Here is a 26,693-nt window from a genome sequence, read left to right on the forward strand (position 1 = left end):
TAAAATGCTGCTTTGGTACTAAATTCCAGATGCAACTATTAAACGACTCGTTGTTGTTCTGAGGTGTTTTTTCCCAAGCACCTGTGTATCAGATCAACGGATGATAATTCTTCGTAAATTGGCTTCAAAAAACTTGCTGTTTCTTCATCAAATGCTGGAGGATGTGTGTAGATTTCCTCAGTATTCTCAGCCATATGTTGTAAATACTTGCACCATGCAATTGAACAGTACAAGTATTGGGGGTTTTCATCTGTTGAAATGTAATGATAGTACGAGTATGTAGCCCACACTGCTTTCCTCATTTCTTCTTGAGAATCTTGATTTCGCAAAAAACAAGCCATAGAATGTACTTAGTTTAACCATCATGGCGTTGGTCAATGCAATAGTCAACTTCTTTGTTGCAGCACTAGTGGATGATTTTTTCTCGATGAACGTTTTGTGACAGCATCTTTACTTTCTTCATCTTTTTGAATATATTTATCAGTTTCTTCCAAGCTTTTTTAGCTTTTAAATACTGGTTATGTGATTTTTTAGCTTCTTTCACACGTCTATACATTCTTTTTTTGACGTGCAGTACGCATTCTTTTTTTTACTACAGGATCGCCGTTATAAGGATCAGCATCTAATAGATTTTTAAATGTTTTGCTGTCACCATCTCCAATATATTTACTATATTTTACTTGGAAATACTCGACACACCGCTGAAACATTTCAATCACACCGTCAACTTCCATTTTACCGGAACTACCTTCATGATTTGCTTCACAATGTTCAATGTGATTTTCATGCCACTCCAAATACTCGCTCGACTCTTCCTTGCCAATCCATTGCTCGCATGCTTTAAACACTTTCGACTTGACAATTAAATCTACAATTTTGTTAGAATATTTTCCTATCAAAGACACAACCGCCAAGAGTGAGGTAAAACCACGCTTGGCCCATGATCCATCACAAGAAACCGTGATTTTATCTTCAGCAAACCGTTTTCAACATTTAATTTTTTTCTCCTGCAACGGCTTTTTTGAAAACAACATCAACTACTGACTTTACATAAACACAAACCGTCTAGTGATTTCATAAGCATTTTTAATCATAGGAGAAGAATTTATGTCAAATTCTTGACACGAACACTTCACACACAACTTAAATCCTAGTCCTCGCAGGGATTTTTTCAAAAATGTAACGTCACTATCGCACAACTTGCACTTTAAAATTGTTTGCAAAGCTGTAAACACTAACGAGAAACACAGAATGCTGTAACTGAATCCTTCGTCAATCGATACATCAAAATCACTCGAAAACTCCTTTTTTTCCTTTTTGTCCTGGATATCTTGTAGAGCTTCTCGAGCCTTTTCGATCCATTTTTATTTTTTTCCTGTTTGATGTTGACACACAGAGCATCAAAAGTGTACTGCTGAATTTGTTCTAAAATTTTATGTACGCTCACGACAAAAATATATACACTTTTTCATATATACACAGGTAATATACTAAAATTGACCGTCTGAAACTCCGTACGCAGGTATAAAATGCCGATGCAAACAATAGAAACGTAGCAGCTGCAGACTTGTCATGGCGCCTGGTAGACAGTCGCTTACGATACGTCGGCGACTGTGAGCTGTAACTTATCAGAGATACTATGTCATCTGTTATTGTAAAACCGAATATTTCAGATCCAACGGATATGACTTCTAGCACCATGGAAAACAATGAGGATTCTCAAGAAGAAATTTTTCAAACGCCATCCAAAAATGATATGACGCATTTCTTTGAAGTTTTAAATTCCTATTCAAATACAAATAATAATACAAATGACGATCACTACAAAGCAAAAATACATCAGCCAAAAATTACTGAATACATGTTTTATGTACATAAGCAAAAAACTCAATGCGAAGTAATTCAATAAAACTGTTTAAATCTATATTTTAAATATTTTTGAAAAATTTAATGTTTTAATGAAAATTTCTATAACTCGTATAAGTTTTTTTGTGGATTATGGTTATTCGAGTTAGGGAATCTTCCCTTGATTGCCTATTGATCTCAATTATATTTAACATGCGTCGATCCAACATGTGGATTTATCAAGAGAAAGGATGTTCGATTTGCGTTACTCATCACACGATAAAGAATTTTGTATTGAAGTTAGAGCCTTATTACACACGGCAACTTTTGTTGCGGCAACTCTTAGTTTATACGAGTTTACGAGTACAGCTTGAGAGGTACTAGTCTAGAAATTTAAAAAAATCGAAATTTCCTTTTTTTTTATATTTTCAAAGTTTAACTATTCAAGAATATGTGTACAAGAACATTTTTCAAAATTCAAATTATTTTCGGAGATATAGGCATTTTTCTGGCCCGGCATCCAAACTGGTTCGGCCGGAACTAATCGAACAAAAGACCTTACGCGAAACTTTAAACGCGTTTTTCTCAAAACTGGCTTTTTCGGAACGATGCCCACGATTTCTCAGGTTCTACTGGACCGATTTACTTGAAATTTTTATAGAGTCTTTTTTATAGGCTTGTCTATGGTTGGAACTAGCCTCATCCCCAAATTTTTATTTTTATTATTTTTAAAAAATTCGAAATAATCAGAAAAAGTGATAAAAAAATTGTTTTTCAGGCAGTCGCCCATTTTGTGAAAAAAATTGTTCCCCACTTTTCCGTAGTTCCGACCATTGCGACATTATTCTAGATTAATAATCTTTTTTTTCGTTTCAGATAACTAGGAGGCTTCAGTGCTATAAGATTCATTTGGGCATGCATAAGTGTTTGAAGAAACAGTTTTATAAGGAAGCTTTAAGAAATAACCTGGTTTGAAACTTTTTGCTTCGAAAATTATATCTATGTTTGGAAGTACCTATACTTGTGACAATCAGCTGTTTACAAGAGTTTCAAACTCGCATAGCTGTCGTCTGTCACCTACAAATTTGGATCTGATTAAGTGCGCAGTAAATCCGGATTAACGCTGCCATCTGTCAAGGATATTAGGCGCCTAAACAGAACTTTATGGACAACATGTTGAACAATTTTCCTCACGCATCCACAATAATCAAACCATCTGTAAGTACGCTAACCGCAACTTGATGAAAATGGCTCTGTCGGTTAAAGTCATAATCCAGTTAAGCTAAGTACTTGTGGTAAAATAGTATTAATAAAATATTGTTAAACGGCCCTTATGCCCGGTTTCACAGTCCATACTTAAGTTGTGCCTAAATAAAATCTTAGCTAAGTATTGTTGCAAACTGAGTGGTCGTTTGCGTTTCACAGTCAATGCTCAATTTCAATAAAATTTTATTATGATATATGCCAACGTTGTGGGCAACATATGTCTTACAAATGTCATTCATAAAAATATGTTTGAAATATTTAAATTATAACAGACAATACATAAATTTGCGAGGAAAATTATATCAAAAATTGATGAAGACAACAAAAGAACCCCAAATTTCTTCTCTAGCGAGTCGGAGCACCTACGGGAACTGAAGGAAAAGTATAAGCTGTTATTGAGTGCAAACGAACGGACACTTGCCCTACGCTACGAAAGATGTCGCTGAAAATTCAAAGCAAATTCAAAACAAAAATCAGCTGTTATTTAAGCACTGCTTAAGTCTCCCCTTTTCAGTACTTAAGCATTACATAAGTATGAACTGTAAAACAATATTTTCCTGTTTTATCTTAAGTACAACATAAGTATGGACTGTGAAACCGGGCATTAATCTCAGAGCTTACAAATAGTCATCGAAAGACATATTTATTCTATTATCAGGCAAAAAGTGTTCAAAATTATTTACATTCGAAATGTCTCCTGTGGTAAAATTTTAATTTAAACCGTTTTGAATTTTAGAAAAGTGTTCCTTATGTCTTTCTAAATTTTCAATTGTTGGATATGGTATACCAAAACGATAAACTGTTTTCCTCTTATTTTTCTAGTACAAGACCGACCGTGGTTATGCTTATAAAAAAGGTTGGAAGCCCAAATTGGCGAATCATAGCTATTGCTTCCCAAAGCGAGGAGAGGAACTAACACCTTTTAACACCTTGTAACCATCATCGTGTTGAATAAAGTTTTGAACAAAATTTTCGTTTAATATATTTTTAATTTGCATTAATTCCAACTTTTTATAATCGCAGAACAATTTTGGAATAGAACACGCTCTACGGTCAAAGCGGCGAATTTCCGAACGTACTGTCTTGCTATACGTTTCAGAGCAGGTGCGTTTTTGACCTACATATATAGTTCCAAATGACAATTCTTCGGAATTATTATCCTGAAACATGTCAATGGGTCTTTGCACGTGGTGCTATAACTAAACGGTTATAGTCCAAGTTTTCTGCAGGAATATTGACTAAAAGAATTTCTTGACCTCGTGGATTTAGCTCTGCATGTTCAATTGCTATTGGTGTACGATTGACTGAGAAGTTAATATTGTGAACCTGTTTCGCATGAAGAGATTGAACCAATCTGACATCTTCGGCAGATGCAAAAAAAGGAACATCTTTTTGGTTATTAAATTCTGAAATCCCGTTTTCTCTAATGCCTATATTGTGCTCACGATACATAGGGGTATTCACTAAGAATCGTAAAACTTCCATAATCTTTGCGGGACGTATAGTATCAGTATGAATCATAATTGTCTTCCAATCGCCTTCATAAGTGAATTTGTATTACATGAGCTCCATCAATCAATTGATACCAAGGACCGGATTGTCTAGGCATTATTAGCCGTTCTTCAATTGGTATTAAACTTTTCAAACAATCTGGTATTTCAAGAAATCTTGAAAGTTTGCTAAACATGTTTTTGGAATAGTTTTTTCGCTAATCGCATTTCTGCATTCGGGTGACCATGGGTAACAGTTTCGAAATTTAACTTGTGTATCTGGTGTGAAAACCAGAATCCGCCACAGCACATGCTGCTCTAAATTCTTAAAATCAGGACTTCTTTTCGAAGTTCTCTGTGTCTTCGGGTATATCTATTTTGCTAGTCAGAGCGAAGTTGAGAAATTTCCTGCCTATTTCTATGTTGAACAGCATTTACACATTGCTCAACTGTCATTACCTCGGGATTTGAGGATTTTCCTGCCTAGTTCTATGTTGAACAGTATTTATACTTTATCCGATAATAAATTGCTTTGTATTTTATTCAATAGGCCGCACCTGGAAATTTGCCCCCCTAGTCCCATGTTGAATAGTATTAACACTTTATTCAACTGCTCTTACCTCAGGATTTTTTCCTATGTCCCTTACTTTACTCTTCGGAGCGAATATGAGGATTGTCCCGCCTAATCCTATGTTGAACACTATTTATACTTTGTTTAACTTCTTTTCCCTCGCGATTTTTTCGCCGAGATGTATGTCCACGAGTATTTCGAATTTGCTCTTCAGAGCGATTTTGAGGATTTTCCCGCCTAGTTCTATGTTGAACTGCTTTCTGTATTTTGTGATTGCTTCCTAACTTTATATAATGAGTTCGGTCTAGTAATTCACATGCGGCTTTGATTTTCAAAACGACTTAGTACAAAAGATCTTTTACTTAACCTAGGCATTATTAAATATTAACAAATCGCTTACCAAAATAGTTAACCTAACTATTTTCTAATATTTTCCCGTCCCTCTGGGTATTGAAAGTATGTGTTTAACGAGGATTTGTCATTTTGATGGTGTTCTGCTATCGGGGCTATGAAATCCTTTTATTTCCGTAAATATTATTGCAATGTCAAAAACACAAACACAGAATGTATGTTCAAGTATCAAAATCAACCGGGATGGGCAAAGATTTGCTAAGATTCCTTCTATTCCTTGACATCGTGGAAGGGGTAGCTTTCATAGGTGTCCTCCAAGCGCTCGTAGAAGGCATCTTTGGTCACATCGTTCTTCTCTTCCTTCGGGGCGTGGGCGCAAATCAGCGATATATTGAAGAATCTCGCTTTGATGCGGATTGTGGCTAGATGTTCAGCCACCGGGCTGAATGATAGTACTCGGCGACGAAGTCTCTCTCCCACCACGAATCCCACACTAAATTTGCACTCCTTTATATGGCCGCTGTAGTAAATGTCACAAGGATCTACTCGCCTCAGTCCTTGTCCCGTCTATCGCATTTCTTGGACCACGGTGATATCAGCCTTTACTCTAACGAGGACATCAACCAGCTTTGCAGTGGCACCTTCCCAATTAAGGGACCGGACATTCCAGATGCATGCCCTTAAATCGTTATCCTTAGTGCGTTTGCCATGGTCGTTATCAAAAGGGGGTCTCTCATTGGCATGATTTTTTACGCGGCGGGTCTCAAGCCCAGAGCACAATCCTGCGGAAGTGATATTCTGCCTTTTCACTTTAGCTCGCCTTCAAAAGATGTTTTCTAGCTGCCCAGAGGATACTTGGTCGAAGACCTGAAGTCGTGAACTGCTGGAGCCATATGTAAAATAATCATTTCTGGCCACTCCCAAGTGAATGGTGCTGAGAAAACTTTCCTCACTTGCGTGAAATACACAAATACTTGACGTAAAATACCGGTGAATTGGCGACACGTAGCTTACCTGTATGCTGATGATACACGGAGCTTATGCTGATAATACCGCAATAGGGCGCAAAGCCCTACACTTTGCTATTACCTCCCTTTGGTAGAATGCGATTTTAACGGAACTCGGGACACTAAAAAAACTTTAAATTTAAAAGGCGACTCTAAAGGTAGTTAAGGGACCACTATATGTACATATAATGAGATGCACACTGACGTTTCTTTTAAAATATAATATTCGAAAGTGTTAGTTCTAATTATTCAAAATTCTCATGAAAAGATGTTAGCCACTCCCACTCGTATCAGTTCAACAATTGTAGGATAATAATATTATTTTAGAGACTAAAAAATACTTTTGTATATTAAATACTTACTTTTAGGATCTGTTTGATTACAGCTGATATCTGCAAATGATCGCATAATTGGTATTCCTTTACTTTTTTTACTGTACTCGTGCTGATGGCGATGTCGTCTCAACAACATGTCTATTACCTTCTCACGTAAAATTAGTGGCAAAGTACCATAATTAACCATGTTGTCGCATAAGAAATCTATTATGACTTCAAAGGTATTGGCTTCTACATCTAACAAAACCGACCCCTTTCGTAATAAAGTACGTAGTTCGAAAAATGAATGCAAAAATAAAGTAGCGACGTGTGGTTTCGACCACCTGTTACCGCCTTCTTCTACATCTTCTTCAAATTTTATCCACCTTGCAATTTCTTTCCATTCAAACTCATCGTTCACCATCATTTCGGAAAATACCGGATGCACTTCATAAACTGCATTGCAATCATCCTCTCCAAGTATAAATTGTATACATTGCGTTGGCGAAGTCACTACAAAAATATATTATAAACATATATATTATTGATTCTACTTAATTTTTACTTTTACAAACATGCAAAGATATCACTAAACACAAAATCTGTGTAAACTTCATCCAATTGTTACGTACAAAACTGCTTTATTAATTACCTGAATCCCAATCTGAATTTGAGGTCTTAAAGGATTACAATTTGAATTTTCGTTTATCTGCTGAATGATGCAATCGATATGTCAAGGTGTTTTTAGTGAATATTCGATTTTGAATTTTAAAAACAATAAAACTAAACAAGTAGGGAAGAGTGGGGGAGTAACCGAACATGTCATACTCTTGCTACTGTCAAAATTCAAAGCCGAAGAAGTACCTTAAGGTGAGGGCAAAACTTTATTCTGAAATTGTTGCGTAAGAATCCAACATTCATTGAGAAGCTCATATATTAGGTATATAAATATATGGGAGAAAAAGGTAAACCTGACACGAATTATGTACTTTTTTGGAAATATCACATATCGCAAACATGAATAGATATTTTCTGAGTTTATATTCTGAGTTTTGTTCAAAATTTGAAAATTCTTAATTTATTCTTCAAAATCTATGTCGTTCCCTTCAAAGTAGTCCCCTTTCACTTTAACACACTGGTGCCAAAATTTTTCATGTGTGCTTTTGGAGATGTATTCATTAACCAGGAAGGATTCTTTCCGAATTTCAATTATATATCTCACACATAATCCGATTTAGAAATTTTTTGGTGATAAGGTGACAAATTTCAAAGATACTATTCGTGCAAAATTTTTTCTCGTCACATTATTTTCTTTTTGGTTTGTACACCAGAAAGTGAAAGAACCAAATGAAATTTAAAATTGTGTTGTATGGGGAGAAGGCGTGATTGCAGCCATTTACATAGGAATGCCAAAATAATGTTATCTCGTATTTGGCCCCGAGTCCCGAGATATATATGTGATTTCATTTAATGGAGGGCGATGCCACGCCCATTTTCCAACTAACACCTCAGCTCCTTCAAATTTCTCTAATACTATCGGGCGTAAAATTGGATGTGTTTGGTGTATTTGATCATTTATTTATCGCTCTTTAAGTAGTTATTGATAGTACCGTTATATGGGGAGAAAGCAGGTTATATAATCCGATTTCATCTATTTTTACACTGTCGGTAGGCGTTCTTGTAACATTTGCCCTAGGCGAATTTGGCATGCTATAAAGGCGTCATTCAAGCAAAATTTTACCCTGGGATATTAAGTGCTTCTTAATTTTTACACTTGAAAGTGAAAGAATCAGATGAAATTTAAAATGGCATTATATGGGTAGTAGCCGTGTTTGTAGTCCGATTTCGCCCAGTAAACAGCCAGCGTTTGAAAAACTACGCTACTCCCGTAGCATTTCATTTTACTCTTGCTACCGCTCTCACTTTGTCGGGAGGCACAGCATAGTCTTAGCATAACAATGGTATAATAGATAAAAAACTGTAGCTGGAGCGGGAGCAAAAAATTAAATTCTGCGCTAGTTCGAATTGGGAGCGGTAAGGTTTTTTCATGTGCTAAGCTCCCGATGTGTTTGTTGTTTTTTTCATTTTCTGTCATCTAAAGTATGCTTATAATATAATAAAGGAAAAAAATGTTTTGTTCTCGAAGGTAACTTTATTAATGATGAAACAGTTCGAATCAAGGTTCACAATGAGCAAAACTTATAATTAGAATCCAAAGTGAGAGTATGGAACATTCTCCTGGTTTGTTGTTGTAATAACTTAAATCTATAATACAAAGTAATAAGAAAATAGTGAGAGAATTCCTTGTTATTGTAATTAAAGAACTTTAACTAAAATGCAATGACAAGAATGAGTTTGGTCAATGACGTGAGAGATTAACTTAAGCTTAATATAAGTTGTTGGTAGTAAGGGCAATAGTATGTGACTCCTCCACCCTTAAGATATTTACGGCCTCGTAAATTAAAAAAACGAACTTAAATTAACTAAAAAAAAATCTTTCTCTATGTGGACATTATTATGCATACTTATATTAGCTTAACTTATGTATTTAATTTAAAACCTATTAATTTTGAAATTTATACCGCCTTTTACATTGAGCTTTATAATATTTAGTTTTACGATTATTTGATGTATCGGTAACATAATTTCCATATTTCTTGTAGTCTAGAAGTTTTTTGTATTTAGGTTTATTTTTGCCAATTTCTCTATTACATACAATATTGTCGACCTGTTCAACAGGTTTGGTATTTTTCTTTTGATTCAATTTCTCAATTCTTTCAATTTTCTCGTTTTCGTATATTTTGCACAATTTATCAATTTCAACTTTATCAAAATTTTTAATAATAAAGTCAATAGGTCTTTTTTTGGTTGTAGAGTGGATAGTGTTGTTGTAAAAGGTAAATATTTTAAAAAGTTTGTCATCTATATCTAAGTTTTTATTATCCTTATCAGCTTCTAAAAGTCTTAAATGTTCGTTTAATGTCCCGTGAAGGCGCTCTATGTCCGAGTTTCCAGTTTTGTAATATGCTGTAGTAGTGTGTGTGTCTATATTGTGTTCTTTTAAAAATAAACGTACTGCGCTGTGTAAAATGCATCGCTCGTTGTCAAAGATTATTTTGTTAATTTTTCCCAAATGTTGTATGCGTTGCTTTAAAGCTTCTAGGATGGCTACCCAATTTCTATCATTCAGCTCATGGAACGTGGCATATTTGGAAAACTTATCAATTGTAGTTAAATACATGACATTTCTGTATGGAAACCAAATATCAATATGCACTATGTCATTAAAATGTGTTGGAGTTTCAGTGACTTGATACTGAGTTTTTACGGGATGTCTATCATATTTAGCTACTTGACATACTGAACAATTATTAATTACATATGTTATTAGTTTGAATAACCTAGGGTAAAAGTATTTATTTTTTAGCTCGAGGAATACTTCTTGTATACCTCTATGATTATTACGCAAATGTTCGCTTTCTATTATAGTAAGAACCTCATTTTTATCTGTTATTTCTTTTAAAATAACGCTTGACTTGTATATAATAAGATTATTGTTTTCAAAAAAAATTACATATAGATATTGAAATTTTATAAACAGCTCATTATTCTCGCGAGAAAATGACACATTATTCCTGTTTTATCAAAACTTTTCGCAAAAAAGATTATTCCTTTATTTATTCGAATCTTTCGTTACCGTTACGTGGTTTTGGCACTTTTTATTTACGATTTTAATATAAATATTTTCTTTCTGGCCATAGCTAAGGTATATCCGATTTTTGTGATAATTAATACATTTTTCTGTGACGAATATATATTTTAAATTATCTTCAACTGCACTATGCGCGGTATCTATGGACATTGTATCTATATTTTCATGATTTTTATCGCCATGTTCCATTTTATCGCCTTCAAAAATATTGAACATATTAGCTGTTTTATTATCTGCATTATATTGCTCAAGGTATCTGCTTAATGTTTCTGCCACATTATTATCTTTTTCTTTTATATAAGTTATTTCGAAATCATATTCGTTAAGATGAATTTTCCACCTCTGTAATTTCATATTAGGCTCTTTCAGATTATGTAGCCAAGTCAATGGTTTGTGGTCAGTTTGTATTATAAACTTTCGCCCGTATAAATATGTTCTAAAATGCTTAACGGCCCAAACCATTGCAAGAGCTTCTTTCTCTATTGTTGAGTATCTTATCTCGTGATCACATAACGTACGAGATGCATAACATATAGGGTGATTGTTTTGGCTTAATACAGCGCCAATAGCAAACTGAGATGCATCAGTTGTGAGCAAAAACTTTTTGCTGAAATCTGGTGGCTGTAAGACAGGTTCATTAGTAATTAGTTTTTTTCAGGTATTGAAAGCCCTGAGGAATTCCAAATTTTTGAAATCTAAAATGGCATTTTTCTTCAAGAAACGCACCATAGGGTAAGCTACTTTTGCGTAGTCCCGTATAAATTTTCTATAATACCCTGTCATACCAAGGAACTGTTTTATCTCTTTAACATTAGTAGGGGGTTTCATATTATTTATAGCTGATATTTTAGAAGGGTCTGACTTAATGCCTTCCTCTGATACAATGTGCCCTAAAAATTTTGTAGTTAGTTCGGTAAATTGACATTTTTCGAACTGGATATTTAAATTAGACGTTTTTAAATATATGATTTTAATAGAAGAAATATGTTCTTCAAAACTTGTGGAAAATATTAAAATATCGTCTAAATAGACAACGCAAATTTTATTAATATATTCTCTTAAAATGTAATTAATTAATCTTTGGAAGGTAGCGGGTGCTGTTTTAAGACCAAAAGGCATGGGATTAAATTCATAGTGACCATCTGCTGTGGAAAAAGCCGTTTTCGCTCTATCGTTAGGATGGACTTCAATCTGGTGAAATCCCTTTGCTAGATCAATAGTACTGAAGTATGAACATTTTCCCAATTTGTCGAATATGTCTTGCATATTCGGAATTGGGAACTTGTCATCGATTGTTTGATCATTTAGCTTACGATAGTCAATGACAATTCGCCATTGAGGAACTCCTTTTATGTCTGCCTTTTTGGGTACAACCCATAAAGGTGAGTTGTATGGACTATTACTTGGTACAATGATATTTTGCGCTAGCATTTCTTTTATCTGCCGGTCTACTTCAGCGCGATGTACTACCGGATATCTATACAGCCTACTATAGACTGGTGTATCAGTTTTTGTTATTATGCGATGCTAGATTTCATTAGTGAAAGGTAAATGTTCTCCTTCTTCATAAAAAATATCTTGATAATTACTTAAAAGCGTATTTAATATTTCTCGGTCTTTCGAATTTAAATGTTTAGCAAAAATATATGTTGGCCTTTTCTCTAATTCTTCTTCACAGGTAAGTATTTCCAGGCGTTCTTTTTTAAAATATTCTTTTTCTGATAGCTCTTCTTCTTCATCAAAATACATAGGTATCGTTGCTTCGTCTGTCTCTAATCTTCTATTTCTATAATCAATTATAGCGTTTAAATTTAATAAAATATTATTACCTATGATACCATCAAAATATTTATGAAACGAATACTCCAAAAAATTCACATAAAAATTATCTTTTTTAAATTCTTTAAACAATGGTATGGAAATTTGTTTGTTTGTAGGAATATTTCTTCCCAAAACTTTTAATGAAAAAATTGTCGGCCTCACTGCATATTTAGGATTACAAATTTCCGGGTTTATTATGCTAAACTCCGCCCCTGTATCGATGATAAATCTAAGTTTTCTAACACGTGTTTTAATTACTATATAGGGTAGTTTTCTTCGCAGCGATATTGAAAATTTTGGCAACTCTCGTTAACTCCTAATTCCATAGGTTCAACCGAGTTGTTTGGATTTTGGTTACTGGACAAGTTATTTAAGTGGAAGGGATAGTGTTGTTGTCTAAATGTTTGATCGCTGTTATTACGAGTATATCCTTGCCGTGACTGTGTTGAATACTGTGGTTGCGAATGCGGAAATGCGTTGGTGTTGTTGTAACGTTGTGTATTGTTATTATTGTTAAAAACTTGTCCGTTGTTTTTATTGTAGTTGTAGCTTTGCTCAATACTATTGTTCGGCAAAGTTGTGTATCAGTATTGTTGTTGTAATTTTGCCAGATTCGATTGTTGTTATTAAAGTGTCTGTCAGAATTATTGTTGGAAAATTGCCTATTCATATTGTTGTTGTTTGACTGAGAATTAAGAGATCTAACAATGTTACGTGTGCTTGACTGAGGAGGATACTCTTTGTTACTGAACTTTAAATAACCATTTGATTTTATTATATCGTAAGCTTCTTTCAAATTTCCCGGATTTCTACTCACGATGATACTTCTCACCGGTTCTGGTAGACCGTATTTAAAAGAATTGAGAGCAATTCTACCATTACCTTCACTGGTAATTTCTGGCAATTGATTATCACTAAAATATAAGGCGTTATTTAAACGACATAAAATATTGTTTAATTTAATACAAAAATTTTCTATATTTGAATCACATCGGCAAGATCGTATTTTATCGATCAGTTCATCAACTGAATTTTTCTCCCATGATTTTCTATCAAAACTTTTTTAATTTCAGGCCATATATCCGGGTTACCGTTAACTAATAATGACCTTCTCGCATTTCCAACGATTTTGTCTTTAATATTGCCCATGAGTAAAACTTTATAATCTAAAGGAAAATAATCTAATATATTCACCATAGAATCTATTCGTTGTAAAAAACTTAGCAAAGCATCTTCATTCCCATCATAATTTGGTATGCTATTTAGATTTGTAGTTACTAGTTTAAACTTAGCCATATCATCTAAATTATACATATTGGATTTTTTCTTTTCTTAATATAAATGTATATATGTTTATTCACTATTTGTGTCTCTTAATAACTAACTGGCTTCCTTTTCTTACTAATGTATGTAGCTTGAATATGAATTTGCAACTTTATACTATGTTATTGTTGTTGTTGTGGACACAATTATGTTAAGACTCTTAAATTAAGGGACAACAATACTAACCAATGTCGTTTGGAGATTGATGATTGCTTTTATACGTGGAAATGTACTCTCTTTACATATGCAAGTGCAACGTTACGCTGTTGTTGTCAAAGTTTGTTTCAAGAATGCAATTACTGTACATGAGCTGGTGTGATGATTTTTATACTCTCGCAACAATGTTGCTAAGGAGAGTATTATAGTTTTGTTCACATAACGGTTGTTTGTAAGTCCTAAAACTAAAAGAGTCAGATATAGGGTTATATATACCAAAGTGATCAGGGTGACGAGTAGAGTTGAAATCCGGATGTCTGTCTGTCCGTCCGTCCGTCTGTCCGTCCGTCCGTCCGTGCATGCTGTAACTTGAGTAAAAATTGAGATATCATGATGAAACTTGGTATACGTATTCCTTGGCTCCATAAGAAGGTTAAGTTCGAAGATGGGCAAAATCGGCCCCCTGCCACGCCCACAAAATGGCGAAAACCGAAAACCTATAAAGTGTCATAACTAAGCCATAAATAAAGATATTAAAGTAAAATTTGGCACAAAGGATCGCATTAGGGAGGGACATATTTGGACGTATTTTTTTTGGAAAGGTGGGCGTGGCCCCGCCCCCTACTAAGTTTTTTGTACGTATCTCGGAAACTACTATAGCTATGTCAACCAAACTCTATAGAGTCGTTTCCTTCAGGAATTTCCATATACAGTTCAAAAATGGAAGAAATCGGATAATAACCACGCCCACCTCCCATACAAAGGTTATGTTGAAAATCACTAAAAGTGCGTTAACGGACTAACAAAAACGTCAGAAACACTAAATTTTACGGAAGAAATTGCAGAAGGAAGCTGCACCCAGGCTTTTTTTAAAAATTGAAAATGGGCGTGGCCTCGCCCACTTATGGACCAAAAACCATATCTCAGGAACTACTTGACCGATTTCAATGAAATTCGGTACATAATATTTTCTTAACACCCTGATGACATGTACGAAATATAGGTGAAATCGGTTCACAACCACGCCTTCTTCCAATATAACGCTATTTTGAATTCCATCTGATGCCTTCTCTGTATAATATATAGTACAGTAGGAACCAATGATGATAGCGGAATAAAACTTTACAAAAATGCGGTATTTGAAAAATATGTAAATGACGTATAATGAAATCTCGATTATCACTTTATAATGCGAGAGTATAAAATGTTCGGTGACACCCGAACTTAGCCCTTCCTTACTTGTTTCTTCTCTTTTTATAATTTTGAAGGTGACCTTTATACATAGTTTCCCTTTTCTATACTGCCGGTATTATCTTCGGCTGGCGTTGTAGAACTTCTTTGTTCCACAATATATTTTTTATTTAATTTGCCGGTATTATCATCGGCTGGCGTTGTAGAATTTTTCGTTCCACAATATTTTTTGCAAAATTATTACTTCTACTCTGCTGGTATAAATCTTCAGCTGGCGTTGTAGAGCTTTCCTGCTCCACAGTATTTTTTTTTTTATGTTTGCCGGTATTTCCGTCGGCTGGCGCTTTAGAAGTCTTTGCTTCCAAAGTAATCTCGTCCTCCTTAACGATCTTTAAATTATCCTTGCTTTTCTGATGCTCATATTGGCATCCTAAGCTAAATATATCCTCCTCTTTTTCATTATTTATTATTAACTTCTTTTTTTCCAAGTTAATCGCCGCATTAATGTCCTTCAAAAATTTGTATCCTATTATTTACCGAATAATGTAATAATGTGATAATAACGTATTTTCGAAAATCCATTAATTGTTTTTACTCTTTTTTGTATATTCAATTTATTTTTATTTTTGTATATTTCTGATTTAATATATCAACTAGTTGCTCCCGTATCTATTAATATTTTAAAATTTTGACCAGTAACCCTGTCATTTAGAAAAATATATGGCGGAGTTAGTTTTGGCCTAAAATATGATCCTCCTTAATATTATTAATGCGCTGTGTCTTAGTCGGTGGCTGCACATTCTGTTGTGTACTTCCATGTGGCCTTTTTATACTCTCGCAACAAAGTTGCTAAGGAGAGTATTATAGTTTTGTTCACATAACGGTTGTTTGTAAGTCCTAAAACTAAAAGAGTCAGATATAGGGTTATATATACCAAAGTGATCAGGGTGACGAGTAGAGTTGAAATCCGGATGTCTGTCTGTCCGCCCGTCCGTCTGTCCGTCCGTGCAAGCTGTAACTTGAGTAAAAATTGAGATATCATGATGAAACTTGGTACACGTATTTCTTGGCTCTATAAGAAGGTTTAGTTCGAAGATCGGCAAAATCGGCCCCCTGCCACGCCCACAAAATAGCGAAAACCGAAAACCTATAAAGTGTCATAACTAAGCCATAAATAAAGATATTAAAGTGAAATTTGGCACAAAGGATCGCATTAGGGAGCGGCATATTTGGACGTAATTTTTTTGGAAAAGTGGGCGTGGCCCCGCCCCCTACTAAGTTTTTTGTACATATCTCGGAAACTACTATAGCTATGTCAACCAAACTCTATAGAGTCGTTTCGTTCAGGCATTTCCATATACAGTTCAAAAATGGAAGAAATCGGATAATAACCACGCGAGAGTATAAAATGTTCGGTGACACCCGAACTTAGCCCTTCCTTACTTGTTTTTGTTTGAATTATTCAATTAATTCAAATATTATGACAGAAAATAGCAAAAAAGAAAAAACAACAAACACATGCGGGAGCTGTAGCACATGAAAATTTTCATTAACTCCGCTCTGCTACCGCTCCCAATTTATTGCTACCGCTACGCCAGAGCATAGGAGGAAGGAAACATTTTGTTAGTAAGTGGCATGTTAATAGTATGAGATATTAGCAAAAATTAAATCGGGATTAAAACCCCGCTCACTCTCCATAAAACCGTACTATTAAGAACCGCTAAAACCACAATAAATCAGGAACCATAAACACCCGAAACATTAAATTTTTCCACTGAGTTGGTATTGTAATTGTATTAAAATTGCACAATGGGTGTAGCACCTCTTTTAGGTGAAATCACATATCTCGGAACCTGCTCGACCGATTTCAACTAAATTTGGTACATAACATTCGTCTAACATTCCTATATTACAGTAAGAAAATGGAATACCACCACGCCTACTTCCCAAATAACACAATTTTAAATTTCTTTTGATTCTTTCATTTTCCACTTGGGACGTATAGTATGTATAAAATTGCTTGGATTCCTGGCTTTGATTCATGCAGGTTGGAAGAGTATAATAATTTGGTTGCTCCCGAACTTAGCTCTTCTTTGCTTGTCAATATTTGTGTTAATCTGGCATTAACAGGGCTAAACTTACAAGCGTACATCATCAATATTTCAAAATTATGAATAGTTTTAAATTAATAAGCCTGGCATACTATGTCTCTGTTAAGTGATCTCAACTCCCTATTCACCTACTTATACGCAAATAGAAAACTGAGTGAAGTATCAGTCCACGTATTTCGAATTATTTTATAGCTGTAAGGGCTCCAAGAAGAATTTGAGGCGACTTGCTTTTAGTCAGTGTATTAAATGTACCAAGTGGGTTCTTTGACAACTGTTTAGACTTTGAGATAAAAAAATTAATACATCAACTGGAATTAAAGGGGGTAATTAAGTAGGTCTAATATATGCATATTATTTTAATATTCTAATGCGTTATCATTGCAATCAGATTGAGTTCCATTGTTTGTTGAATCTTTACTACGCAAGTTCAACAAATGAATATTTGGGTTTATATCTGGAAGTGCCAATACTCAGAACTCAATTTCCGCAAGAGATTGTTTATTTTAGACCCCTTCTTGTAAGTATATGTATTTCATTATAAAAACTTTTTAGGACATTTTCAAGTTCTCTTTGCTCAAAAAGGTCATATTCTCTTTAATTGTTTTCAATTGCATTACGATGTTTTCAATAAAATATTGCTGTTTATTCCACCATCGATAGTAAAGTATTAACATTTTGCAAAGGTACTAAACCCACCCCACATATGGGATAAATCTACTATTCTATTATGCATGGTTTGGTACGTTATTTAGCAAAACTGCTACCATATCTAAGAAACATTATAATCACAATTTCTGGGTAATTAGTACCTTCCCCTCTTCTTTCTAAATCACCTTCCCTCCCTTCTTCTGGGTGTAACAAATTTCCACATTCATGCAAAATATTCTAAACAAAAAGTCTGAACTGGTTGTTGAACATCACGGTCTAAAATACCAGCTTGGTAGTCAAATAGTCCACGAAAATTTCACAAAATCACCGATTTTGAAAAATAGCAGTTCCTTAGGAAGGGAATCAGACGCATACCCTGTGGTATAAATATTTCGTCAAATTTTATTTTTTGTTAAAGTTATTGAAGGTTGAAATTTGGAGCACGATAAAATTGTAGAATTATTTTCTCATAAACTACAGGAGATAAATCGATGAATTTTTTTGAAGTCAAAGAAAAATGTTCGTGCTACATTATAGATATTTTTAATACGCTTTTATTAGCTTCACTTGTATGTGTGTATTAGGGTGATTCAAAAAAAATTTTTTTTTTTTTTTTCAATTGGTACTCGCAAAAATAGGTTCCTAGACACCTCTAAGAAAGCCTCTCCAAATATGAGTTTTTAATTGTAACGGGAAGGTCCTCCGCCTAACGGTTTTCTATTTTTTCTTATTATCAGATAGAAAAATTTATATCTCGCTTCCAACTACTTGAAAAAATATCTTGTTCATTAGGTTTTGTGGGAAATTGAATGCTCTAAAATATGGTCTCTTATGATTTTTTCGTAAACCCAACCGTTTAAAAGATATTAACAGTTAAAGTTTGATTATTTTTGGGAACATTTTTTATTTCTTATGAATTTTATATCTCAATGAAAAAAAATTATTATGAATAGATTTTTGGAGAGGTTTTCTTAGAGGTGTCTAGGAGCCTATTTTTCAGAGTACCAAACGAAAAAAAAAAAATTTTATTTGATCCACCCTAATATGCATTGATGTTTGACGATGAATATCTCGAAAACGCTTAGCTTAATCGAAAAATCATAGTAGACCATTTTTATAGAGCAGTAAATTTCCTACAAAACTATGTGTTTCATCATTCATAATAATTTTTTTTCATTGAGTTATAAAATTAATAAGAAAAAAAGAATTTTCAAAAATAGTCAAATTTCAACCGTTAATATCTTTTAAACGGTTGGGTTTACGAAAAAATCATAAGAGACCATATTTTAGAGCATTCAATTTCCTACAAAACCTAATTAACAAAATATTTTTTCAAGTAGTTGGAAGCGCGATATAAATTTTTCTATCTGATAATAAGAAAAAATAGAAAACCGTTAGGCGGAGGACCTTCCCGTTCTAATTAAAAACTCATATTTGGAGAGGCTTTCTTAGAGGTGTCTAGGAACCTATTTTTGCGAGTACCAATTGAAAAAAAAAAAAAAAAATTTTTTAATCACCCTAGTGTGTATGTATGTATGCATGTATGTTTGTAACTTTTTTAAGTGTAGGAAGGCGACAGTAAGTTTAAGCAGCTCACCAAAAATATGCAACATCTATATAAAACTAGTTTTGGCGACATTTAAGTAGCATATGTACTATATACTGAAATATACATTTTTATATCCTTAAAGAAAGTATACTTTATATAGATATACTTATGTATATAAGTATAATCGCGCACCAGAAGAAATAATATCAAATAATGCAAAACATGTGACTTTTAGGTAATAAAAAAATTAATACCTATAATAAAATTTTTGTAGTAAAAAAAAAATTCAGATACTAGTTTTCAAAATGCCTCCGAGAAGCAACTGCAGTAGAAAACTCCTTTTTTAACTTTGGCTGTCACGTCGATGTGAGCTTTTTAAGAATTGTCACCGAATCTAATGGCGGAGAATACGATTCAAGTTATATTCGTTTATATTTCACAATATTGGTAAATCTCATAGAAGAAAAAATAGATTCTTTCAATACGAAACAAGAATTCATAAAAATTTTAAATACACAAAGAAATATTCTACCTACCCCTTATTTGAAACCCTCTACCTGAAAAAATGGAAAATGAGACAACCCACCTACCCAGCTTACCTACTTTCCGGGTCGACCACTTGAATTATAAATGCTAGTCAAGAACAATAGAAATGGATTAACCCAAGTTTGTACCGTTACTTTTTTGGTTCCCGCGGGACATCATAAATATTAGGAATATATTAGGTATACAATCAAACGAAAAAAACAGTCGAAGTGTACGGTTGTGACAATTTAAAATTATAAGCGAAATATATTTACATAGATTTGCAAAAAGTCTGTATGTCGTATAGTATATTTGATTAAAATCTTTTCATTATAAACCAATAAATTAATTTTATTTAACGAATTGTTTATACAAAAAACAACAAATCTCAGTGAAAGAATGGAAAGATCGTCAGAACACTTAAGCGAATTAGAGCAAATAAAGGAGAAAAGAAGGCTCTATATGAGAAGTTATAGAGCCCAACAGTCGAAGGAAGGCAGAGAGACTCGTTTGAAGCAAATGCGTCAGCATGCAGCCGAAAGCCGAGCCTCAGAGCCAGAGCAAGGCAGAGAGGCTCGTTTGCAGCAAATGCGTAAGCATGCAGCGGAAAGCCGAGCCTCACAACCAGAGCAAGGCAAAGGGCTCGTTTGCAGCAAATGCGTCAGCATACAGCGGAAAGCCGAGCGTCAGAACCAGAGCAAGGCAGAGAGGCTCGTTTGCAGCAAATGCGTCAGCATGCAGCGGAAAGCCGAGCCTCAGAATCAGAACAAGCCAGAGAGGCTCGTTTGATGCAAATTCAGAAACAAAACGAAGAGGTCCGAAGGTTACGTAAAGCCAGTATAATGAGCTTTAGGCAGGCAATCAACTCGTTTTGCGATGCGATATGCGAAGTTTGTACTAAACGATGCTATAAACATCAAATTTTTAAGTGGATTGTAGATGCTATAGTAAACACATATTTGCCTAATGAATTAAAGCAAACAAATTTTTGGTTGTTTGCAATCGTTGCAAAACCCATTTGAATTCAATGAAAAATATTCCACCATCTAAACTTATTGGAACAATCTAGATCCAGGCTTTATTCCAGACGTGATTTCGGAATTGTCTCAAGCCGAGCAAAGGCTGATTTCACGTATTATTCCATTTGTTAAAATTATAAAATTAAGCGGTGTATTTGGGCAATATAGTTTTCGAGGTCAAGCAGTATTGTTTGCTCAGGATGTTTTCGAAGTTACTGAAAAACTTCCGAACATGTTACCAAGAACCACTAATAATGCTGGAATAGTTGTCATTACTGAATTTTTGGAAAATATTAATGTAACGCGACAGTTTTCAGTATCTAGGCAAAAGGTATATGATGCACTACATTGGTTGGTCGCTAACAATCCCCTTTATAAAGACGTCACTATCGATCAAAACGTCATAATGAATGAAGAGGATATTATTAGAGTAAAAAAAGCTCCACTAGAGGTTATGAATGAAATCAATGATGAACTTAACAATAACACTAGTGCTTACACAAGAATATGTGATATTTCGAGAATTGTGCGTGCTTCATGGCACCAAGGAGACAAGCTCAGATTCACATCAGGATTTGCAGGTGTACAATGCTGTGCGATGGCATTGTCTAACATACTAAGAGCCAGTATTCTTGCACCACAACTGTGGTTTACTAAAACCCTCATCCTGAATATGATAACGGGTGACCAAATCTATAGCAATATAAGATTTCAAACGGAGCGAAATTTAATGGCCTATCGTATTGAAGATGATGGATACCTACTGGTGCGAAATTTCCCCGCAATAAAAGATGTTTTAGTCGCATTCGGCAAACGGTTTCAGATCACTTTTGCCGATGAACCAAACATATATGGATCTTGAGCAACAAGAATAATGAAACAAACTTCGGACGCACCCTTCGTCAAGGTTTCATGGAACATAGCGCCGGCATAATAATAACAGATGGACAACCATTCGGAGTGATGTACTATGATAACAAATATTACTTCACTAACTCACATTCTTGTGGTCAAAAGGGATCTAGAGCAAAGATAACAATGGAAAAGCCTGCATTATCGAATGCGACAATTTAGACGAGTTTGTGAGGATTTGTAAGCGTACAACAGGCAGCAAAAATGTGCAGTATACTCTTGATTACGTTGATGTTGTATATGAAACAGATGAGCCTGATGAGATAGAAATACAGCAGAGTATGGAGATAGTAACGGCTGCGTCTGAAATGATTACTTCTCAACATGAACTACCTAATCATTTAATTCCAATGCAGTCATCTTTGATGGCGCCGATTGATGTAATGCAACCCAATGTGGAAGATGAACTACAGGTTTCACGAAACCTTAACGAAATTAACCGCAAAACGAAAGACAACATCGTAAATATCGGACATGAACTGAAAGCAGAAGAATTTGCCTGGTACTTCCTGTTTCCTTACGGAAAAAACGGGTCCAAAGAACAAAGACCTGTAAATATTACAGCGTTAGACTACTTTCAGTTTAGAATTTTGGGAAGTGACACAAGATTTCAACTTAAATACTGTAAGACCGAATGATATCAATAAAACATGAGGTCTTCCTAATGTATTAAAAATATTCGTTGGAGCAAAGTGATGTTAAGGTCGAATATTGACGTGTCAAAAGGTTTAGTGAATGGTAATATGGGGTTTGTTACAGAAATTATCTGGCCAAATTTTCGCAGGGACCAAGTATATGCAGAAGACATCCCGTAAGTACGTATTAATTTCGGCTCAGATGGTGAACACGTAATTAAGCCAATATCGATACAATTTCCAGCAAAATACAGCTATGGAATCGCTGAGAGACGAATGTTGCTAATAATACTGAGTTGGGCGTCGACCGTTCATAAGATGCAAGGTTGTACAGTAGATCATGCAGTAATTTATCTGGGTTCTCGACTGTTTGCTGCTGGACAAACTTATGTAGCACTTAGTCGTTGTAGATCTTTGGACGGAATTCGAATTGAAGAACTAGACTGTTCAAAGTTGGCAGGTAAAACCCCCTGTAACAGTGAAGCTTTAGAAGAAATGATTCGATTAAGAAATAATAATTCGTAAAGTAGTCAATAGAACTTGGTCGCAAATAATATAACAATTAGTCAATGAAAGGTTACTAGTAGATACTAAATGCTGTCTAATTATCGATTTACTTAACCAATACTACATGTCATAGTTCATATTTTAACAAATTTGAGGTTTCTCACATCAAACTAAAAAAATTAAAAATAAATATAGTTTAAAAAAACTATAAAACACACTTTTAAAGCATATCAAACTAAAAAGTGAAAAATAATTCCTTGTATAAACTAACATAACAATAATAATGAAGGAAAAATTCCTGCATTATTGTGAGAAAAGCGTGGGGTGCTTTGTGACATATTTTTCATATATATTTTTTAGTTTTTTTAAACTATATTTATTTCCTGATCGATTTGTTTAGATAATAATATTTTACATAATTTTTTGTTCAACAATTGAAGTTTTTTAGGTGTTCTTCACGCTGAAAAGTATGTGACACAACGCGGAAAATATTCACCTATAACAAACAGCAAAAAAGTTTTTGTTCATTCACACTATTCCAAAGATATCGAATTTTTTGTCCCTCTATCGCTTTGTTATGGAAATTGAGCATTTTAGTCTGAGCTTGTTTAAGGGTATACGATAAAATTCATGATTAACTCTTATGTGAAATATATCTGCTATTTGGAATTTTGTGACTAAATGCATTGTCAAATTACAGTGTTGTGCAAATCGTATTATTGTTTCCAGTTCACTTTGTATCAAATATTCATCTTTTATACATCAAGCTATCGCAATTAGGGTTGAATATACTCGTCCAACTTGCCCGTTTGTTGAACTACAGGTATAATATTTCGATTTTGAGACTTTGCATCATATATTTAAATAGAGGTGTAGTAAAACTTGTTGTTAAAAGTGATATTTATACTCTCGCAACAATGTTGCTAACGAGAGTATTATAGTTTTGTTCACATAACGGTTGTTTGTAAGTCCTAAAACTAAAAGAGTCAGATATAGGGTTATATATACCAAAGTGATCAGGGCGACGAGTAGAGTCGAAATCCGGATGTCTGTCTGTCCGTCCGTCTGTCCGTCCGTCCGTCCGTCTGTCCGTCCGTCCGTGCAAGCTGTAACTTGAGTAAAAATTGAGATATCATGATGAAACTTGGTACACGTATTCCTTGGCTCCATAAGAAGGTTAAGTTCGAAGATGGGCAAAATCGGTCCACTGCCACGCCCACAAAATGGCGGAAACCGAAAACCTATAAAGTGTCATAACTAAGCCATAAATAAAGATATTAAAGTGGAATTTGGCACAAAGGATCGCATTAGGGAGGGACATATTTGGAAGTAATTTTTTTGGAAAAGTGGGCGTGGCCCCGCCCCCTACTAAGTTTTTTGTACATATCTCGGAAACTATTATAGCTATGTCAACCAAACTCTACAGAGTCGTTTTCTTCAAGTATTTCCATATACACTTCAAAAATGGAAGAAATCGAATAATAACCACGCCCACCTCCCATACAAAGGTTATGTTCAAAATCACTAAAAGTGCGTTAACCGACTAACAAAAAACGTCAGAAACACTAAATTTTACGGAAGAAGTGGCAGAAGGAAGCTGCCCCCAGGCTTTTTTTAAAAATTGAAAATGGGCGTGGCGCCGCCCACTTATGGACCAAGAAGCATATCTCAGGAGCTACTAGACCGATTTCAATGAAATTCGGTATATAATGTTTTCTTAACACCCTGATGACATGTACGAAATATGGCTGAAATCGGTTCACAACCACGCCTTCTTCCAATATAAAGCTATTTTGAATTCCATCTGATGCCTTCTTTGTATAATACGAGTATAAACATTAGGAACCAATGATGATAGCGGAATAAAACTTTACACAAATACGGTATTTGAAAAATATGTAAATGACGGATAATGAAATCTCGATTATCACTTTACCATGCGAGAGTATAAAATGTTCGGTGACACCCGAACTTAGCCCTTCCTTACTTGTTTTTCTTATAATTGAGTTAGTAAATTTGAGAAAGTATCATATTCAATTATAATAAATGACAAGTTTTTACAAAGCTTTTAGTTATTCATGAATAGTGAATTTATTTTTATAAAGCAAGATCTGTTGTTTAAATTGTTTCTGGTATTAAACAATTATCACAACTTTAAGCAGAATGTATAGTTTCTAAGTCTAACGAATCGTGAGTTAAATTGTTTAATAGTGTCTTTGATAAGGCATCTGCTACTATGTTGATTTTTCCACACTTGTAAAATGTTTTTGGTGCGAGTTCTTCGATTATTGCACGCCCTTTTTTCATTTTTACATAGCGATTTCCTGGTGATACGTATACAGATTGGTAATCGATATAAATTCTTAAGTTTAAGTAAAGGTGTAAGGTACTTATTCAATGAGATAAAGTTCTTTTTCATTTCTGGCAAAACTTTGCTCAGTTTTATCAAGTGTTTTAGAAATAAAGGTAATAAGTTTATAATTTTTTAATAATACTGCACCTATTGCTATAACTGACGCATTGGTTATTAAATGTTTTTGTGAAATTGCTGAAATTGCATCTTTACCCAATTTTTTTCAATTTTCCTTGACATGTGGTGTGAAACATGGCCATTTTTGCCAGATAATAATGTTATACAGGGTTTTGCAATTGCTGCATAATCTTTAATACATTTTCGATAGTAGCCTGTTAAACCTAAAAGGCTTAACTGTTGTCGTATTATTTTTGGTTTTGGAAAATCAAAAATTGTTTTAATTTTTTTATGTTTCTTGTCACAGTATAACCCAAAAACTCTCTTCTTCCTTATAAAATATTAATTTTTCTACTGATGTTTTCATTTTTAAAATTACCATTTTTAAATGAACTTTTTGCTCATCTAAATGTTTGTTGTATTACGTATGTGTTTTCCAATACACTCCTTTTCCTTAAAATGTTGGCCATTGCTCGTTGGAATATTCCAGGAGTATTTTTCAAACCAAACGGCATCCTTAGAAACTCGTGTTTACCATTGTTGTCGATGGAAACCCAATTTTAAGTCGAATGTTGAAAAATAACTTCACTTCCCTAAATTTGATAAAATAGTATAAACGTAATGGGAACATATCTGCAATAGTGATTCCATTTTTTTTTTAATAGACAACATGTGCCATCATCATTAGTTCCCATCTTAGGAACAATCAAAATAGGTGAATGTACGGAATCTTGCTCGCTCTGATGTTTCCATTATCCAAAAGTTTTTCAGTTATTCCTTAACGAAATTGTTTGCAGCCAATGGATAAGGATATTGTTCTCTCCAAAGAAGGGAGTCTCTTGTTCTGATGTTTCCATTATCCAAAAGTTTTTCAGTTATTCCTTAACGAAATTGTTTGCAGCCAATGGATAAGGATATTGCTCTCTCCAAAGAAGGGAGTCTCTTGTTTTACAAATTTCAGCCCTTATAATTGGTTGAAATGGCAACTCTGTATTTATTTTTGAAAAAATGTTATTGAACCCTTTATTAGTTTTATATTTTAGTTTATTCAACTATCTTTTTTCATTTCCCTCTTTATTTTCATTACTACTTTGTAAATGAATATCATATTCAGAAATATGGCTATCATTGAATAATTGCAAAATTCACTTGCAGATTTTTTAAACTATTTATTTAAATTTAAAGCAAAATAGTTATATAAAATAATATTTTCGGTAATTTTTTCAGGTGGCGCAGTAGAACATTTTTGTTCTACAATTTTAATATTTAT

At 34.1% G+C, this 26,693-nt stretch overlaps 1 protein-coding gene across 6 annotated transcripts in view; it reads right to left on the reverse strand.

Annotated features, from left to right (window-relative positions):
- The window catches only part of LOC126765199 (electroneutral sodium bicarbonate exchanger 1), a 784,165-nt gene that overhangs the window by 617,694 nt on the left and 139,778 nt on the right, over positions 1-26,693 (reverse strand). For all 6 annotated transcript variants that reach the window (XM_050482808.1, XM_050482806.1, XM_050482807.1 and 3 more), the window contains one exon: positions 6,893-7,357. In XM_050482808.1, coding sequence (XP_050338765.1) covers positions 6,893-7,357 — 465 coding nt within the window. The remainder of the gene's footprint in view (positions 1-6,892; positions 7,358-26,693) is intronic.

This window comes from Bactrocera neohumeralis, unplaced genomic scaffold (assembly GCF_024586455.1).
Source record: "Bactrocera neohumeralis isolate Rockhampton unplaced genomic scaffold, APGP_CSIRO_Bneo_wtdbg2-racon-allhic-juicebox.fasta_v2 cluster10, whole genome shotgun sequence".
NCBI classification, from domain to species: Eukaryota; Metazoa; Arthropoda; class Insecta; order Diptera; family Tephritidae; genus Bactrocera; species Bactrocera neohumeralis.